The sequence below is a fragment of the Macrobrachium rosenbergii genome, chromosome 56 (genome assembly GCF_040412425.1).
Source record: "Macrobrachium rosenbergii isolate ZJJX-2024 chromosome 56, ASM4041242v1, whole genome shotgun sequence".
Taxonomy (NCBI): domain Eukaryota; kingdom Metazoa; phylum Arthropoda; class Malacostraca; order Decapoda; family Palaemonidae; genus Macrobrachium; species Macrobrachium rosenbergii.
The window spans coordinates 23,836,095-23,858,311 of NC_089796.1; the positions used below are offsets into that span (position 1 = coordinate 23,836,095).

Below are 22,217 nucleotides of genomic sequence, written 5' to 3' on the forward strand. Positions count from 1 at the left end.
CAACCCTTTTTATAATGTCTTACCTCATTAATAATTTTTCTTTCATTTTAGTTTTTATTTTTTCAAATTTTCGTGCACTGATCACTAATCTATCTTAAACTTCATGTTACCCATTTCAACCTTCACAAATACATTATTCCCATATATGTTTACAATTTTTAATTAGAACAGCACATTATTTATTTACTCACTAAATTACTATGACAGCCTATAGCCTATTACTTGAATACACTATTGGTTTAAATCTTGATTAGCTTATCATTCATCTTCTGCCTCTTCAATAACCGTTTTGTAGCTGTAGAGGCACACTGACCTTATTATCTGTCCACACAAAAGGCCTCGGAATCTGTCTGAAGACGAACTTACCTCGCCTTTCTTCCCGCTTAAGTTTCCATTGTGTAAATAATATCTTGCCCATTCTAAGCCCTCTCTCTCTCTCTCTCTCTCTCTCTCTCTCTCTCTCTCTCTCTCTCTCTCTCTCTCTCTCTCTCTCCATGAGAGCGGTGTGTAGGTGGAGTTCAATGACCTTCCAGTTATGCTACGGTGAGCCTGTATAGGCCTAAACAGCCTTGGGGTTTATCCAGTACACACACACACACACACACGATGGGAGGGATTCAAGATTGCGCTGAGAGAGAGAGAGAGAGAGAGAGAGAGAGAGAGAGAGAGGAAACTATTGACCCCGTGAAACCACTGCCCTGTACAGTTAAAAATGAGAAGAGTCGAAGGTGAATGAAACCTTTCTTTGGAGTGTTCATTTTTTTTCTTTCGAAGCTTTCGTTTTGTTTAAAATTCACATCTGTATATCAATTAAGAGGGGGGAGGGTTCATTTTTCATTTTTATTTAAATTTAATAATCTTTTATTTTGCAATTGGGTTTTCATGTTTCTTTCAAAATTTCATTTTTTTTTCCAAAAAGACGTCATCTGACGAACAATAAAACGTGTTAAAACAGTGTAGCTGACATTTTTTACAAACAGCAATAACAAAAAAGTATACCCTAGTTTAACTACACCACTGAGCTGATTAACAGCTCTCCTAGGGCTGGCCCGAACGATTAGATTTATTTTACGTGGCTAAGAACCAGTTGGTTACCTAGCAACGGGACCTACAGCTTACTGTGGAATCCGAACCACATTATACCGACAAATTAATTTAAAAATTAATTATCATAATAGCTCTAACAACATTATGAAAAAACTAACACTGTTCAAGCTTCTTTAGTCTTAGATGAACCAACTTGAAAATCCTTTCAATGAAATTTTAGAAAAGCAAAACGAGCATCGAGCAGACAGAACACACGTGTGTCTACGCATTAATTAAAGAAAAATTAGTTACTGGCACCATTATTTTGCCACCAAAACCGTAACAAACATTTGGAACTTTTACTTTGCAAAAAATTACTGATAAAATTAATCCTTTTTATCAACAAAATGATACAATATTTGCTCTTGAAATCTTCAGTATTCACTTCAGTGCCGCAATACGCATGAAAAACTATATATTTACAACATCATTACATATAACCAACATTATTACAAATTGTGAAAAAAACTGCGTAATTCGGAATCCACTTTCAATACTTTTCGTCAGTTTACAAAATATATAAATGAAAAACGATTCCATACCTCTACGTTTGCTAAACTATTACTAATCTCTAATCAAAATCTCATAAGGTATCATTTCAAACGACTATTTACTTTATCCTTAAAGCAGGCACATAAATTCACATTATCTGATAGCCTTTTCCTCCCTGGCGAGGCTCATATAAATTTCTCGATTGTAATAATTGTGGTGTCCTGTAAACGCTCAATTGTCCCCTTCCCTTCGACGAAATACTTCCCAAAGGAACGTGTATAAATGGTAGCTTAAGTAACGACGCTCCTCAGAAATTCTACACTAAATTATATATATATATATATATATATATATATATATATATATATATATATATATACAATTTATACACTTATGCATACACACACACACTATATATATATATATATATATATATATATATATATATATATATATATATATATATATATATATATATATATATATATATATATATATATATATATTTTGAACATTTAGATCCATTAACAAAAAATCTCTGCCTTTCTTATGAGAGTGATTCGGAGAGAGGGAGTGAGAGACGAGTATAATAAAAGACGATAAGTGGCCCTCAGCGTAAAGAAACAACCCCCCAAAATCGGAAACCAAACAACACACACCGCAGAAGAGTTATTATGCAGGATTGTTGGAGGGGATCATCGGTCAAAACAATTATCATTAAATATGGTCGGCCGCCTCTATGCTATGGGGATGGGGAAAGATACCACATCTCTCTCCTTTATATAACAACACATTTCCTCGATTCCGAAAAATTCTATTAAATCTTCCTCCCACCCACCTCTCTCCCTCATCAAGACACCATCTGGATATTAGAGGACCATTTCCTCTTATTATCTAAACGTTTTAGAGGAGTTTTAATCCTTTCCCGACGATAATGAAACTCCCTTCCGGCTGTTGACCACATTAGCGCTGTCTAAAACACCCACTAAACCCCTGCAATTATCTGAAAGGGATTTAATTACAGCTCCTTTTTAACATACTCAAGTTAATACACTAATTTATATTTCATTGACAAATAATATCCCTACATCTTTAATATTTATTTTATAAACACCTTCTCCATTATAATATGATATCATATAACACGTCAATATTATATTAAATAAAAAGATATTCAATCGTGAATTTACTGCTCATATTATTTTTTAATACGATTACTATTTAAAGAACTATTCAAACCCAAATGTCATCAAATTTTTAAGTACACAGCAATATATCTGAATGAAAATACGAAATTAAACTTATATTTTACATGATTGTTTTCCTAAGGGCAGCTACAGGATAGAAAGCCCGTACTACGGAAAGTCTTCTTCACCAACAATAATCAAGTAAGTGAACGCATTTTTCAGAAGTGGAGTGATCATGACGTCGTTGAGATAATCTACAAACATTAAAATAGATAAAGGTTCATTGGCATATCAAATTTTTGTGAAAATAAAAAGATAAGGCTGGCATATCTATTCAACTAGGCCACTGCACACACACACACACACACACACACACACACAGATTCAGTTTAACAAGTGACACCCAGTCTGCCATTTATAGCCTTCAGGGAATGCTGACTACTGAGAATCCATATTCAAGAAGTTAATGCCATTCAGGACGACCGCTGGAAATACCACTATTTGCCACCACTTCAATAGAATTCCAACAATTTACAGCCGAAATTAAAGCCAATCTTCCCTACACAGCGCCTCCGAAACAGCATCTTTCCATCAATCGACTGTAAGGATGAATAAAGTATCTTTCTCAGAAACGACGCAGTTCCTACTAAAAACCCATGAATAATTACACAGGTTTCCCAGGACTAGCCTATGCTGAAAACATGTTTCTAGGGAACTGCTGTGTATACAGTCCTTCGGAGGAGGGCTCTTAATATGAAAAACATCTCTTACATTTTTTCTGGGTTGCTTCTTTTGAGTTACACACACATAATGAGAAAATATCAACTACTTTTCCCCCCCTAAAGAATTATATCTTGTTTATTACAATTTTCCATCTTTCACAGAGTACTCAAACATCACATATTTATGACCTTTCTGAGTACCCTTCGCCTATCTGTCTAAGAGACTAAAACATACCCCAGAATTACTAATATTTATCCTGGAGATCATCCCTCTCCTGAAACAGTGCACATTACTCCGATGAATATTCATTAACACTTTTGAAAGTGGCCAAACCTTTCCACACGCACTTCCTGGATCCCACGAAAACTATCCTTTGTTTCCGACGCCCCTCAAAAGGCTTGATTTTCATAGTTACGAATTACATCGAACCTTTCCCACATTTCTACCATAAAAATATATTAATTTTATCAAAACATGAAAATTAAATTTATTTTCGGCAAAAACTGGCACACTCGAGTTGTCCATATTCTTTTTATTATCTTTCCTTCCATTCATTCGTGTAAACGATCCACAAAGACGAGACGAAGGTAAGGTTAAATAAACATAATAAGAAACATCCTGGTGTAAAATAAAATAAAAAACAATACCCACATAATTACAATTAGAGGTTAACCAAGAGGCAGAATAACACAAGTAGCGAAAGACTAAAGCAACCCTCCCTCCTTCCCTCCCTCTTCCACGAGAATCACAACACCCATTCTGAAAGGCAAGCTGTTTCCAGCTGCAAGGAGCCTTAATGAACATTAGGCAGTATATTTACCTTTCCCTTTCGTACTAATTACCTTGGTCGCCCCAAAATCCCACAGCGGCGCCATCACCACCATTTGTAAGGTTCTGGTTCTGGGTGACCCGGTCGCGTTGGGGGCCAAATACAACGTCTCTATTTTGGGCGTGAATTTCTGGTTTTTACTAGTTTTTGTAACACAAAAAAAAGGTGTGAAAATGAATTTTTATTTACGGGGTGGGTATAAAAAGTTTTTGGGTGCAATTCAGTGACATTTTGGAATTGACTCCATTCTCTTTCTCTCTCATTACACACACCCACACACACACACACACACACAAACATATACACACACACGCAAACATATATATACACATATATGCACTATATGTTGTATATATATATATATATATATATATATATATATATATATATATATATATATATATATATATATATATGGCAAATCTTTGGCTAAAGTAAAACAGGGATTAATTACAGACTGAACTACGTGACCTCTTTTTTATTGTGAAGGAGAGGCTCCTTTAACAGTGCTGCTGGCATAAGGATACCCGAAGACGTGTGGCGGTACGGCACTTCTAGCGTTGAGGGCGGCGGGACGAAATGCAGCTGGGGCGCTGAAGGACGAAGAGGACGCAGGAGGAATTCACTCGAGAACGACCGAACGCAAATCGTGCAGATTTGAAAATAAGCTTATAATTTATATATATATATATATATATATATATATATATATATATATATATATATATATATATATATATATATATATATATATATATAATTTACACATATGAGAGAGAGAGAGAGACTGACTTTCAACAGATATCGAAACCCACCACCAAAGAGAACGTCGTTTCTAATCATCCACAGAAGTACCCGGAAACCACTCAAACTGTTTAATCGAAATGACCGGGAGAGCGGGAGGGCACGGCGAACCCCACGGGCCAATATCCAAAAACCCGAGGGGTTCCAAAAGAGGGGAAACTAGGTGAATGGGACTAAGCAGCGAGGTACCTCCTTCTGCGCAGTGGGTTACGGTTTCTAGACCCATCGAACTTTCAAATTGATTGTCGGTTCTTTCTCCGAGGGAAAATGAACATGTGCTGGCGGAACGAGGCGCTGAGGAGGAGGAAAGCAACTTCGAGGAAATGGATGGACGAGGAATAAGAGAACGGGGAACAGGAAAAGAAGGATGGAGAAAGAATAGGAAGAAAATAAACAGGCAGCGAAAATATGAATGATTTCCACTCATGCATAAAATATTTAGGAGGAAAAACCAGCGAGATGACTGGGGAAGGACCTGCTCTTCCCTCCGAAGAAGATCAATTCAGAAAATAGACAGGGGAGGAGAAATGTGAATAGAGTAAAACATCCTCCGGAACTCCCAAAAGGAAGAATTCCAGGAAGACGACTATGAGGAAGACTAGTGCCTACTACTTACCATCCTAGGAGGAAACATGCTCTTCTCTTCTCCACCTTCCTACACGTCATCATCGGGAGGAGGAGGAGGAGGAATAGACAGAGGAAGAGGAGAAAAAACGGAAAGGAAGCTGGGATTCTTCCCACTGAGATACACTTTCACAAGCTGGACGTGTGGCCCTATATAACACGATGATGGCATCTGAAGGTGGCCGAGGACGAGGTAGAGGGCAGTGGGTGGTTGGAGGAGGAGGAGTAGAAGGAGGAGGACATGCGGTGGGCGTTGGAGTTTGGGCGAATCAATAGCTTGGAAGGTGGTAGAGAGAGAGAGAGAGAGAGAGAGAGAGAGAGAGAGCGGTCGATGATGGTGGAAGGGACGGGGGTACCTCGCTCGGGAGGGGGAGGTATGCACGAGGGAGGGAGCGCATGGTAGAAGACGGGGAGGGAGGGAAGAAGTGGGGCAGGGAGACCTCTGTGTTTACAAACACTGGCTGCCAGCTGATTCTCTCTCTTTCTCCCTCCTTCTCTCGCTCTCGCTCTCGCTCTCTCTCTCCCCACCGCGCACCCAGGCCAATCTCTTTCTCCCACCCACACAGCACATACCATAACGCTTGTGTCTCTTTCCCATTTTCCCGATCATATTCCGACCCACGGAGGCAAAATGCACGAAATACACAGCCTGCTTCTTCACTGACGAAACCCGACAGTCTGCCTCTCAGGAGGGCTCTCTCTAATCAACACAGTAGTTGTCACGTCGCAAGCCATTTCCCTGGCCAGCCAGCAGAGGCAAGCGCCCGTGCTGGCATAAAGCCAAGTGGATCTCGAGCAACAAGCTTGTCACTGAAACCGTTTCCTGTACAGTGAATCGGCATGACATCTGACTTTTGGTACAGTCACTATCAATTCGTCATTGCCACAAAACTACAAAAGCAATAATGTAGTCATGATGGGGAACGGACATAATAAATATTAAGAAAATTCAACACATAAGTATTTACAAACATATCAACCATGGTCAATACATCAACAACAACAATAACGTATATAAGCCGTTCTCTCGTTAGAAAAATTATACTTCGAATCCCAGTTAAATTCGGTTATGCCACAAACCTCAAAATACATTGTACTGTAAATGCTTTATGCAGACGAAATAGAATGCTATACAAATGGAATATTTTACTGTTGGTATTCGTATGAAGTTATTCCTCGTCATCTCTCTCTCTCTCTCTCTCTCTCTCTCTCTATAAATGACTATTTTGCACACAATCTTGCTTTTCATTAGCCCCAAGAACGGAAGGGGTGAGGGAGTTGGACGTTCGTTTCCTTGGCACTCCATGGCACTCAACCATGCCCTTAGCCCATGACACCTGCGCTGTACTCTCCTCTTGGCTACGTTCCTAGAAACAAGGTGTACCCCTCCCCTCTCTCTCTCTTTCTCTCTCATGCAGTCTGTCTATTTCATCTCCTTTATCAAACTATCTTTTTTATGTCTTTTTTTTTTCCTCACTTTAATCATTCCTCGTTCCATCTTTTTTTTTCTCCTATATCACTGTCGTAAGTTTCTCCTTTCTCTTTTCCCATAATCAATCTCTGTTATGTATTTCTCTCTCTCTCTCTCTCTCTCTCTCTCTCTCTCTCTCTCTCTCTCTCTCTCTCTCCCTTTACCATTCGCGTCGTTTCTAATTATCAAAATGCATCAAACGCAGGAACACAATTACTAGCAAAATATATGGTCAGAGCTCAGTTCTGTTTATATGAAATTCTTCAATAATGGCAAAATTTGAAAAGCTAGTTGACTGCACCTCGCCAATAACTTGATACTAATGTAACCATCAAGACTAATTCTATGCAGTCTCTTAAGTGTCAAGGCAAAAGATCTATACATCCTTGCTGTTTTTACCTTGATCGGATCAAGTCAACTCTTTCCCGAAATATCAATATGCATTCTTGATTCGCCTGTGGGCCAAATACGTATATTGGCCTTCAAAACCTGCCAAAATTTATCAACGCCAAATTCAGTAACAATGAACATTCTCAATTTCCTTACTCAATTAACAGCCTTATTTTGTTTATAAGGTAGGCCTATATGTTGCCTAGAAATACTGGACGTCATGTATGTATCATTATTCAGCAGGAATCGCTGAAGACAAAGACTGTACAAAAGGCGAGCATCTGTGCACATATAGCCTACAAATAAACATACATATTTTATATATTCAGATATATAGATATACTTTTTAATCAGTATGATGAACATCTGTTATCATCTGTGAGTTACAGTTCAACCTCTCTAAACTAGGCTTTATTTCCACAAGCATTTTTCTGTGCAATATCTTAAACTGTTTCAAACAGAAGACATTAAAAGTAAGTAGACCACACATTTAAAAATAAGTAAATAAACGACAAGTGATTGGAGCCTACGAAGAGACATCTTATACAAGTAAAACTATATATAAACATATTAGCTCAATTTCCAGTTCTCATATTTAATAACCGGAATGCATAATTAAACAAAAAATAAATGAAATGAACCTAAGTAACCAGAAAATACCCTTAATCCGCTGGCTTTTGGGTCTCAGCATGAACCACTTGTCCCAAAACCAGACTACAAATAAACCATAAAATAGGTTCCAATTTTACCAAGACTTTGGCTCCAATAACCTATTCGTACCTACGTACTCGTACCAGCGTAACGTAGGTACCACTTGGCAAAGGTAGAGGATTGCAGCGTACTACACTGGGACGGGATATTGGGTAGTAGGGGCTGGGGCCAACCCTAATCTCTTGCCCAAAACCATCACAGCCCAATGCCCATCACAAAAAGCCAATGGAGCCATTAAATTCAAGGCTGGGTTTACAGAACTATACGAGTTTGAATTTAATGACGCGAGATGAAGGAACAATTTTCTATTTTATGAAGAGTCTCTCTCTCTCTCTCTCTCTCTCTCTCTCTCTCTCTCTCTCTCTCTCTCTCTCTCTCTCTCACACACACACACACACACACTTTGCACAAATACATTTCCCATTCTTAACATTTAGCTTTCTGTCTCGATAAGTCAGCTATTGTATATCCTTAGCGTTCAAGCATATTCTAATTAACATCCTGGTACTCTCTCTCTCTCTCTCTCTCCCTAAATTTCCCATAATTTTGCAATGGCATTCATTTAATTTCCAATTCCCTCCCGTCATTGAATTAACATGTTTTTTTCTCTCTCTCTTCTACCTTTTTCATTTCCACTACAAACGTTTTGTTACCTGTTCTTCTCATTTGTCTCGCCTAAACCACTAACTCTTTCTTTTTCTTGTGGTTAAGAGAAAAAAGAAGAAAGTGAGTGTGGTAAAGAGAAAAAAGTAAGTCTGGTAAAGCGACGAAAGTGTGGTAAAGAAAATAAAAAGGAAAGAGTAAGTGCCACTCCTTTTATTTGCGAAATATCGGACTGTGTTAAGGCACCCACTAAAACATGATTTACAATATCCCCGAGATGCAGGAGGGCGGCACAGATACCGCAAAACGACCAAGTATAAAATCCGTATCAGAAGGAAGGTATCAAACGTTTAAAGGTTAAAAATGCTGAGAAAAAAAAATGACAAAACTGATGGGTACTGAATCGCAAAATTTGATACTAATCGTGTACAAATGTAAAATGACACCATTACGAGAATCAAATTTCAATACTGCAGATAAATTTATATAGCGAAAAATATGGGGTGTTAATTGAATGATAACTGAGCAATCAACGACGGATGTAGGCTAAATGACTGTGCGAAAGAAAGGAATATAACACGATCGGTGACGAATGAAATGTGGGGGGATAGCCAAAATAGCTCTCCGGGAGTTAAGTGAACTGGAAACCAGATAAGATGGCTGTGTGTGAGAAAGAAAGAAGAGAAAGAAGAAGAAAGAAGAAGAAATGTTTAAAGCAAACAAGAAAAAATCATAAAAATAAGACTGATAAACCTGGGAAGGGTCAATACATGAAGTGAAAGAGGTGTTAAAAAAGAAGGGCCTCGAACTCTCGGGAGCGGGAGAGTGCCAAATAAACGAGATGTGAAGTGTTCTAGGGTTCGAAATGCAGCTGATGAGTCTTCTGCGCACGTGTATGAAGCACCTGTTGTGGAAGTTTCCTATGTAAAGAGTTTAATCACAATTCTGCCGTTGAATTATAAACGTGGCCGAGTTCGTGTCTTTTCTTTCCTATGGAGCCAACCTATGGTGACGGGAAAAGGATCACTGTTGAAAAAAGCTCCACAAATGTCCTAAAATGGGGAAACTTGTCAGAAGAAACCCCCATTTTTAAATCCCCATAGTCTTGTGCTCTGTAGCATGCACTCACGCACGCACGGGACTCAGGCACGCACGCAAGCACGCGCGCGCACACAAACACACACACGTTCATCATCATCTACAGCGTCGCGTGACGCAAAGGCCCTCCGTGAAATTCCGCCACTCCTGTCTTTCCTGTGGGTTAATCTTCCACAAATCTCCAAGAGCCTCACTCCTCATAATTCTCACCCCAGTAGATAAAGGTCTTCCAACTCTTCTGGTGCCCACAGAAGCCCAGCTGATACTATCGCATGCTATTTTCCCAGGGTTAGTGCGAAGGTCACGTTCAAGCCATGTCAGTCTCGCTTTCAAAATCTTTCTATAGAGATGCTACATTACTATCATACCATGTTTCCCGTGCGCATGAAAATACAGATGCTACCAGATTTATAAACAACTTCATAGTCGCATGCAATTTCAATCTAACTGATTTACAAATCTTATTCAGCTCTCTAATGTTTGATATGCCTTTCTGAGTTTTTCACTGAATTATAAATCAAGAGAACCTATATAGGATATAACTGTTAATGACAATTTTAAATATTCAGCTGCATTAATATATCTATCTATATATATATACACCTACACTATCTATCTATCTATATTATATATATATATATATATATATATATGTATATGTATATATATATATATATATATATATATATATATATATATATATATATATATATATATATACATTGTATACCCAAACGTCTAGGCAGACAGACATACAGATAGACACGAAGTCCTCAAAGTTCCCAGCGAGTCTACACCCTGTACAACCTGCACTCGGGAATATTAACCCAAAGGACGGGGAGGGGGATCATTAACACACGGAAAGAGGAAGGTGGGGGGGATAACCCACGTGACAAAAAGTAAGCTAAAGGAATGAAGAAGAGCTCGGGGAAGGGAAGAAACGGGGGAGGGGGAACAGGAAGGGAGGAAGCAAAGGGATGGAAAAGAGAGAGAGGTGGATGACTCGGGAACTATCACAGGTATGTGCGAACGCACATAAGTGTACAGTGGATTATTTTAGTCGGGCCTTTCGACGCAGCCAAGAATATTTTTCCCACAGGAAAAATCCAAACCTCCCGACCACTACGGAGTTCTATCTCTCTCGCTCCCTCCCTCCCACTTTCCTTGAAATGATTCTTGATCACATGATATTCCTTGCCTTAATTAAGGTTACTGATCTTCCTCACCAAAACTCAGGTATGCAAGAGATGTGGCCAAGCACCACGATTGCCATAAATATACAAACAGGAGCAACAGAAATTATTATTCTTTAACTGATCAATCAATGACGCAATCTCGTGCAGATATGTTATTCGAGTTCCACTTTCCCAAAGCAAGCGCATACCTATATACTGTAGGTGTGTGTATATTGACTATATATACATATATATATATATATATATATATATATATATATATATATATATATATATATATATATATGTGTGTGTGTGTGTGTGTGTATGTACACACACACACACATACTATATGTAATATATATATATATATATATATATATATATATCTCTCTCTCTCTCTACTATATATACTATGTGTGTGTGTGTGTGTGTGTGTGTGTGTGTGTGTGTGTGTGTGTGTGTGTGTGTGTGTGTGTGTGTGTGTGTGTGTGTGTGTGTGTGTGTGTGTGTATAGGCTAAAGAACACTGCGTCTAGACCTAATTGAAAAACCAAGCTGAAGCTAAATGGGAAAGGCTTGTCCTCATAGGAAACAATTCCGACCGGAATGTTAACAAAGTGAAAGCTAGAGAAATTATGCACTGAAATTAGGTGCCTTTTCTTCAATATCCGCCTAGGCTGAGCAAACCACTTAAAATCCAGCACCAACAAAGGACGCCCCCCCCACCAAAGGTTACATTCATGTCTCTTATTTCTAGTCATAAGGCCCTTTTTTTGGTAAAATCTTCGTAAAAATCCATAAATATCTTTCTGGGGTTTCCTTCTATCTAACAAACCGAAACAAAACATTACTTCCTTAGACGATATCAAGACAGAGAAATTCTCTAATCAGCACTAAATGGTAGTTCCATTTCGTAAAGCATTTCATCAAAATGTCACCCCATTCTAATATCAGAGAGAGAGAGAGTTAGAGAGAGCAACATCCCAAATGCCATTTTTGTGCGTAATTCGTCCTGCCAATCACCGTAAAAACACACTGTAGCGACCGACTCCAGCAACAGTAAAACCAGGCAGAATCTCCTGCCACTGTCATTAAACAAGCTAATGTTGCTCTGATATAAAGGAGTCAAAATGAAAAGAAGTTTTGCTGAAATGACCTCGTTTCACTGAAAATTGACCCAAGGTTCAGGATACATCCCGTTCAGGCTAGAGAGAGAGAGAGAGAGAGAGAGAGAGAGAGAGAGAGAGAGAGAGAGAGAGAAGACCTTGTATCTAAAACAGATAGTGCATATGATGTTTTATATATATATATATATATATATATATATATATATATATATATATACATATATATATATATAATATATTATATATATATATATATATATATATATCATATATATATATATATAATATATATATATATATATATATACATATATATATATACATATATATATATATATATATATATATATATATATATATATATATATTATTGCCCTCCTTAACTGTACTCCAGAAAAAGTAACCAACAATTAAAAATAAACACACGCACACCCACGTGAAGAAAACATGCTTATCAAAACAAGCTAATGATACAAACTTAAAATTAGAAGGGCTGAAGAGCGAGAGAAGAAAGTAAACAGACAATCGTCCAGGCAAAACAAAAGTGAACTCAGAATAGCGCCTCGCGGTCTGCTTCGACGTTGTCAGGAGAGGCGATTCAGGATGTGATAGAAGTGTACGCACATAATAAAATAAACACGTCGCCCACCATCACACAAAGGAGGCTGGAGTTCAATCTAGCTCGAATCATGGCGCGAAAGAGAGAGAGAGAGTCGTGTGTTCATTAATGCATATATCTCTTTTTACTTCCCATTTTATATACCATCTCAAGTACATAATCCACGTAAACCACATCCCAACACACATCAGTTTCTGAGTTAGAGAGAGAGCAATATCATATATTTGGCAACTTGACTCAGAGATGGATGGCAGCCATGACACTAACTGCGTACTTCTCACTCAAGGGGCACATAAATAAGAATTACTTGACTTTTTCACTGAAAGCACAGCACTCGAGACAGACAAATCATGAATCCTGAGACAGTGTGAGAGTGGGTATTTCTATGGGTAATACCTGTGTAAAAATAACACAATGGATTAAGACCCATATTGCGACTAAGAAAAAAAATTATTGCAAGCTTCAGAATACTAGTTCCGTTAATACTACCGACCAAACGAAGGACCGAAGGTTCTTATTGACCTACACTTAAAAATAAAGCAATCTGTCAACATCAATGGAGGAGGTGCTCGTGCATTTAGGCCCTCGCCTAAAAATAAGAGACATAAAAATCCTGACTGCATAACGGTGTACAACGCTGACATCGCCAAAGAATATTTAAGGCAAAGTTTTCCATAATACAATACCTTGAGACTAAACATCAACATACACACCACAATGAACTTGTATCTAGGTCGAATATTCTACAATACAGACATTGCGAAAGGAACCCTTACGCAAGAGTTTCCTACAAGAAATTAAAAAGTAATCATTAAAATATAAACGACGACGATCTTGTAATACCGCCTTGGAAGGCATACACAAGAATAAACTCACTACATTTAAGAATAATATATCACAAAAAATGATCGATCCTGACAGCTCCTCTGACCTTTAGGCGATTAGCCAATAAGCCCCGCAGAGTTATATTTAAAAAAATAAAATACCACCACCACTAGTAATGAGTGGTGGCATTATACTGTACGAAGGTCTCCATGGGGCACAGATATCAGTATCATTTATCGCAAATTTACTGATATACCAGTCCTTTATCTTAAAAACCCAGATAACCTTAGCTTCTGTATCCAAAAAGGAAACAGTAACTTATCTTCTACCTCCAATATCAAAATACTCCGAATATCTACCCCAGCAACCAAATATTTACTAAAAATATCATGTAGGCCTATACAGTATGTCCAGTGATGTAACTCTTTTGGCAACACACAAACAGCCGTTTTATTTAATGGTTAGCAACTATGTGAGCTTACCAACTGTATTCGGAACAATTTATTGCCTTCTACAATACACAGATATACCCTAACGTACTACAAAATCCCTCTACTTCCCTCTTCAACATATGCGAGTCTCTTATCCCAAGCGAAAATACTATTACATCTCTTCAGCATAACGATAACCCTATTATTATTCTTCAGCACATCAACGTACACCTCGGTTTTCCTTCTTCATTACGAAGATGATTAAGAAAAAATATCTGTGACAACAGCAAATGCAAGCACTCCATATTCGCTCTGTGATACACCAAGAAATATTTCAGTCTTTCTTCTTCAGCATAACAAATGTTTCTAAAACCCAACTCCAACAAACAAAATGATGTCTCTTCCCTTATCAACAAGCCGAAGTAAACAAACTCCTATTGGAAGACTCTTCGCAACGGAGTTCAGTCCCCTTTGGTAATTTTCTCCGAGTCCGGTGCAACAGATACTCTGAGGTCCTGTAGGCAATAAGGCCAAATATAAATCTGACACTAACTGCCATTCTCCAGCCGCAATTATACCCAAATTAACATGAGACTAAACCCGAATAATGGGAAGCATAAGCAAGACGTGGACCTGATTAGCGTTTAATTGCATATTAGACCTAAATATCTATGTACTCACACACTATATATATATATGACATATGTATGTGTGTGTATATATATTATATATATTATATATATTATATATAATATATATTATATATAACTATATATATATATATATATATATATATATATATATATATATATATATATATATATATATATATATCTGCATATGGGAGTCTTCCTTTGATCCACAAGTTGTAAAATGAACTTTGCAGTTCATTTTGCTCATAGGAAAACGACTTACATACACACACACACACACACACACATTTATTAATATAATTTACTAAAATTACATAAAATTATGCAAGAAACCACTACCTCGATTTATACTCGGCATACTCACTGCAAAAACTAAAAACAAACAAACAAATCTGCTGAGCATTATTAATAATATGATGACGTTAACACAAACCATCTACATATCACTTTGTTGTTGTTTTCAAGAGCACAGTACAATGGAAAGGGGGGGGGGACTATCCAAGTCTAATTGTGAATGACGCAAAACCTTAAACATCTCAGCCTGGTCAACATAATCTAGACAAAGACCAATACGTAAACAATTCTCTCTCTCCGCCGATTTACGAATGAGCTCTGATCTCCCTTCCTGCTTAAGGAAGTCTAGTGCAAACCTTAAACTGTCTCCATTTGACTTTAAAAATATTAAGTAAGCAAGACCCCAAACTAAGCCAGTGACGTTGAAAAATAACCACGTCGGTCTAAATGGCTGTGCATATCTACCAATATAAAAGCAGTCACCCCCACAGATGTCGGTTTGGCCGCTTGCGTGATTCCCTTGCAAAGGGGAGCATCACGGTGCTGCTGCAAGCAAAGATCACCCCTTGAAAAAAAAAGAGGAGGAAGAAGAGGGAAAGGGGAAAGAGGAACACCTTCCTCACCGCAGAACGATCTCGCTCAAGAGCCATCACAACATTTGCCTTTAAATATGGACGTCGCGTCATTTTGGAAGAGATTATCTGGGTTGTTCCTTTTGACCCGCCCGTTCTTCACAAATCATTTACTGTTTCTGTCTTGCTTTTCGCTTCTCCTTCACATCTGGGGTAAATGAAGAAATTTATCTGTTTACTAATGACCAGGAATCCCCCCCCCCTCTCTCTCTCTCCATTTTCCTGGTGAATAATTTTTTAAGCGGAGAGTCATTCACTATGATCGGGATTTGGGACTCAGAAGTCTTATTTTTTCCTTCGTTAAACAAGTACCACAGCCTACTCAGAGAAGATGCAGTTCAGTAGCTATTCTTAATTTCATACAAAGCAGCTAACAGAAGGGGAAAGAGGGTACAAACCGTCGAACCAATTATTCATATTTCAGTTTGATTTGGGTAATTAGTATTTCAGAAAAGTTTTAGGTACACTATCAAAGATACCAGTGGAAAGAAGCCCCGTTAAATATATAAGAACACATCTACAAAAGGCAGAAGTCGCATTCATATCCGGCGTAGTTGCACAAAACGTTCAGTGCAATTTTCTATTCAAGTTAATTGCAGGCCTCCTCAATTGATGTCAACTTCCTCCTCTCTCTCTCTCTCTCTCTCTCTGTGTGTCTGTGTGTGTGTGTGTGTGTGTGTGTGTGTGTTGTGTGTGTGTGGTTTTCGTGAGCTGTGGCAAAAATTCTCTCCAACATTTCAGAATATCCGACAACGTTCCCGGAAGCACTTTTGTTAAGTGTTCTCTCTCTCTCTCTCTCTCTCTCTCTCTCTCTCTCTCTCTCTCTCTCTCTCTCTCTCTCTCTCTCTCTCACAAAGATTAACCACAAGAAAAATATCTTGACGATCATGGCTTTAGCGGGTACTCTGAGAGAGAGAGAGTCTCAAGTTCACAACAATAACCACTCCGACTCCAATCATGTCAGGTACATATTTAATTTTCCCTTAAAGTTCAACAACCTTTGAAAGTAGACTGGAAAATCCACTTTAGGAACACGTACGAAAAAATAGGGAGGAGGGGGATTTGGACGAAGGGAAAAGGAGGGAGGGAGGGAGGGAGGGGAGTAGGCTGGAGCTTCAATACATATAATCAAAGCCTCCAGGATGTAAACAAAGGCATGACCTTACAGCAATGGATGTTATTACACAATCAGATCTTTAAAGCAGACGACGCGATTGGCCTGGAACGGCCAAGACCGAAACTCAGACAAATGAGGTCAGCTTCGGGATTGCTGTCCGGCCGTCAAGTTCAAAAGACAGCCCTTTTTATTGTTCCAAAATGCCTTTTAACTATAAACTTCCATTTACTATCAAATGAAGAAATTTCATGTCTTCTGGAGATCTTGCTCAAGAGAACAAAGTCACAGACTTCTAAAATATTCAATAACAGCTTTCCTTAACCGCATGGACATCATATAAAAACGCCCTCCCTCAAGGAAAAAGCTTACCATATGGAATAACACACCATGAAATAATCCTATTCATAAAACACGTACTATAATAAACACATACCAGTTCAATAACGCATCTTTCAAACACAAAAATTCGTTAAAAAAAAGGTTATAATCCAGAAATCAATCTTATTTTCTATCTTTTTTGATATTTTGCCCAAAATTCCTCAAACCCTAAAAATATGCCTATCAAAAAACCCAATTGATTTTATTACTCAACATTCTGTCCATGTTTTTTCAGAACTATTGCGCAACTTGGGCCTGCATCATAAATCGGATATTTATTTCACAGAAAAATATAAACCTGATAACTTTCTAGCAAGGCTTTTAGACCTATTCAATAGTTCTCACCTTAGCGAAACACATACCTGTAAAAAAAAAAAAAAAAACCGTGTAACCTTCATCTGCAACTAAGAGGGAACTTGTCTATTCAAAAGCACAGTTTTTATTCATAAAGAACCACGCGCCTATTCAGCGACGTTCATTCACAGTGGAATGGATACCTATTCAATAAAACGAGCTTTTCCTTTCAAACAACCATAGGTGTATTGACAAAAAAAGCTTATATATATATATATATATATATATATATATATATATATATATATATATATATATATATATATATAATATACACATATATACAGTATATATATAGCTATGTATGTATTGTATATATTATGTATATATATATATATAAATATATATATATATATATATATATATATATATATATATATATATATATATAAATATTATATATATATTCCTTGTTCAAAGATGATGGGTGTACCTAGGCTAACTTTAGAACACATCTTGGATCCAGAATTATGGAAGTAAAAAGCCTATCCCAATAGAGGGTTTCTACCCATAAGCAGGGGTAAATAGGCTTACCGTACTTACAAAGACATTCATGATCTAATCCTATTAAAAACAAGGGGCAATTTCAACCCATAAGGAAAAATAGGCCTATCATAATGAGCACATCACTCCATCCTATTACATAATCATTCTCAGCACATACTGAATAGGCCTAAAGGCCCAGACTCTAGAGGTCTAGGCAGAAGTCATTCCAAGAAAGCTTCTGGAATATGAAACAATTTGTCAATATAATGAGTTCTGTCGAGTTCAAGTACGACCATCAATTTCTCAACCATTAAACCGTGAGTTCTAATTTCTTTATTCTTTTGTTATTTATTCACATCTGTATACTTGAAAGATCTTTCTTCTCTTTTTATAACCTAATTCACGAGAACAGAATTGGTTACCAATTCCTCTAAATTACAGGTTCTAAGTAAGGTTTGTTACAGACAGACCAAAAAAAAAAAAAAATTTGGTTGGATTAATTACGAAAAACTCAGCAACCACATACATACAAATATGGATACCAAACTATTTCCAATACAAAATCACTCTTGGGTTGGGGACCTACCCCTTTGAACAATATATACCTCACCACTCCAAACACCAACATATGTCTGGACTGGTAAATTATATCCAGAATTATCACAACCATAGTATAAATCAAGAATTACTTCAACTAATACACATATTAATTCTATGTAAACACTATACTCACGGCAAACACCCAGACAGCCTACCACCCTTTGCCTTGCTTATTGTATATAATATAAATACATGGCTATGTATAGTAGCCTACAATAGCACGTATTATGCACAAGCGCCTTGTAGACATGCAAGGAAACTCATGCACAATTCACTAGTTTCTTGAGACACGAAAGCTTTTATGCCTAAGGCTATACCAGTAAATGTATAAAAGCAGGTGAAGTGCTCAGCATTCGGGTAAGTAGGCTCTTGGAGTGCACAATAAAAAGATCAAACTAATTCTTTATCTAAGAATTAGACGAAGAGCTTAAGTTTAAGAATAGTCACCTGTACTTTCTGCACATGCAAATGATTTACAACTACATTATTCATCGAAAATTATTTACTCTTCGCATGATAGTGCAACAGAGAGAGAGAGAGAGAGAGAGAGAGAGAGAGAGAGAGAGAGAGAGAGAATGCGCCCTTACGCCATGAAAGCAAGGTTGTTGCAGGCTGTTGAAGACTCAGCAATGCTTAAAGGAATTTTGTTATAAATAACCAAGGGACGCACCCAATCACAATTTCCTCCCACATAAGTGGTAATTGCAGTGTGGTAATCACTAACGTAGACAACTTCACGAACACAATGCTTCACCACAAACACGACACTAACAAAACTATTTTCCTCGAAGACGCAAAATCGTACGCTGTTTTTTCTACAACGTAACACAATATTTTCTAGAGCGAACCTCAAGCCACTTTCACTGTCTTCTATACGGTACTTGAAGCTCTCCTCCGCGAACACACGAGCACTTAACACTTCAATCTGTGCTGGTTAGAGAAACGAAAGGGTGGTTAATCCCACAGATAATCCCACATTGAAGGCAAACAAATCGATTAGCAACTCGTTTTCGAATCACAAGAAACAACGGAGTTTTAACTCTTTCTTACCTTGGCTGTGATGTTCGGCGACCAGAAACATTGCATCCACCAACGACGAAATTCTATCGACGATGAAACGGTTTATTTTCGTATGTTGTCGTTAACCGTTTTGGCTGACAAAAGGAAACGACAAAAGAACTTATCAACGACGACAAAAGGACGGTTGTGTAGGTGTTAATATGTCTTCCCTGTATACACACTGTGTGGTTTGGTCTAACCACAGTGTATCTCGATTCTCACTCTCTCACATCTCACGCGGTAGAAAGCCCAACCAACTGACACCCCTACCCATAATACACCAGGACCACCCCACCAACACCCCATCCCAAATAAAGCCCTACCTCCTTACTCTTCTGGCCCAGCTTTCCACCTCTCTCTCTCTCTCTCTCTCTCTCTCTCTCTCTCTCTCTCTCTTGTATATTTGGTGCCTTCATAATACCTCGATTGTTCTGTTGCAGCATTTATGATCATGTTAATTTCTCTCTCTAAATATGGCGCCTTTCCGTGATACCAGTTCGATATATAATATTATGATGTTTGTCTATCTATCTATCTATCCATACATACATACATATACATACGTATAGCCTATATATAATTATATATTTATTATGTATGTATATATATATATATATATATATATATATATATATATATATATATATATATATATATATATACTGTACACAGACTTTGCACATGGGTCTCAACATACAAACACTGGCAATACACGCTAACTGTATTCTTGCATGTTTAGGAGAGAGAGAGAGAGAGAGAGAGAGAGAGAGAGAGAGACTCAATGATATTCTAAGGACTGGAATTGATTGTCAAGTTCAATGTTGCTAAGCCGTTAGCATGTAACAGCTATTGAAGACAATTAAAACAAAACGTTGTTCTAAGCCGACCTTAATGCGAACACTTTTCCCTCATTCTTATATAATTGTATTGGCAGTTTTACAAAGAATATTTTTGAAAAATAATAATAATAATTAAAGGCGTTTTATAAAATGAATCTATAGGTAAATGTGGATCTTAACCAGGAACTTCAAATACTGGTAAGGTTTACCTAATGGGAAAATGAAGATAATATAATAATAATAAAAGAGAGAGAGAGAGAGAGAGAGAGAGAGAGAGAGAGAGAGAGAGAGAGAGAGAGAGAGAGAGCTTTTTACCATTAGTATAAAATAAATTTTAATTTCTCACTCGTAAGGGCCCCTCTCCAAATCAGTTCACTATCTCCAAAAGTTCTAAATACAGTAACACAAACTCTTAAAATATATGGATTTTTTTCCATGAGAAAAATCAATTCATTTTTTTTATCGGAAGTTTCACCATGGCCATACAGTGCTATAAATTGCGCAACGAATTATTAAATAATGGAATTCTCATTGGAGCATGCGCAGTGTTGCGAAACTTTAGACTAGAGTGACTGATCATTCAGAAGTATGACGTATTCGTACAACAGTAATATATTTTTATAATCTTAAGCATTAAAACTTTTATTAATACTGTAAACACTACTACTATTTTAATACTATCACATTACAGCATATAGATTTCTCTTACCATCACCATTGTCAAGGTTACACTTAATAATTAAATTGAATGCTTTCGTGTCATGACAACGGGGATGCTAGTGAGTAATCCATTTATAGACGAGACATATACATCATACAACTGTGTATAGGAGTGAGTGGCGAGGGAGAGAGAATGAGTCTAGGCCTGTTCTACAGGCAGTCTTTATGATCGTCGTGAGACGATTTTTCACTATGTAATTTTACCGAATTAGCAGTATTTCATTAATTTATAGTGGGACATTTTATTTGGATATATCATCACAAGTAAGCTTCAACATCACAATGTTAAAATATGTCGTTTTCCCAACCCGAAAATGACTGATACTGAGAGAAATAACAAGACGGATGACAACTGTCACAGTATCGCTCTCACACCGAACAAATTGCCGTATTTTTTTTTTTTTGTAGCTTTCGAAAGTCGAGGAATGAGAGAACGGGGGATATGTTTTTTGACTGATTTATTAGCATGACGAACAGACGTCAAATTGAGAGTTGGGAAGGGGTTAACGATTGTGTGTGTGTGTGTGTGTGTGTGTGTGTGTGTGTGTGTGTGTGTGTGTGTGTGTGTGTGTGTGTGTGAGAGAGAGAGAGAGAGAGAGAGAGAGAGAGAGAGAGAGAGAGAGAGAGAGAGAGCTACACAATTTTGTCCTGCAGTTGCACATTTCCGACGCTAACACTCGTCACTTCCTCTCGTTCCCCAAAGTTTCTCGCTTTGCTAACTTCGCAGTTGATAATTGCAAAGGCTGGACACCAACTTTTTAACCGTATTTGCATTCAAAGGGAACTCGACGACGAAGCTGCACAATTTCACCTAGGCGCTACAGCGCCATGCGAGCAACGCCTCTTCAGTTCAATGCCACATTTAGTCGCACGACAAGGTGTTGCTGT

General features: G+C 37.6%; 1 protein-coding gene across 1 annotated transcript in view; it reads right to left on the reverse strand.

Annotated features, from left to right (window-relative positions):
- Ypel (Yippee-like) overlaps positions 1–19,546 on the reverse strand; it is a 127,782-nt gene extending 108,236 nt beyond the window's left edge. The window contains exon 1 of the mRNA XM_067099998.1: positions 19,382–19,546. Coding sequence (XP_066956099.1) covers positions 19,382–19,404 — 23 coding nt within the window. The 5' untranslated portion in view covers positions 19,405–19,546. The remainder of the gene's footprint in view (positions 1–19,381) is intronic.
- Between the last annotated feature and the right edge of the window lie 2,671 nt (positions 19,547–22,217).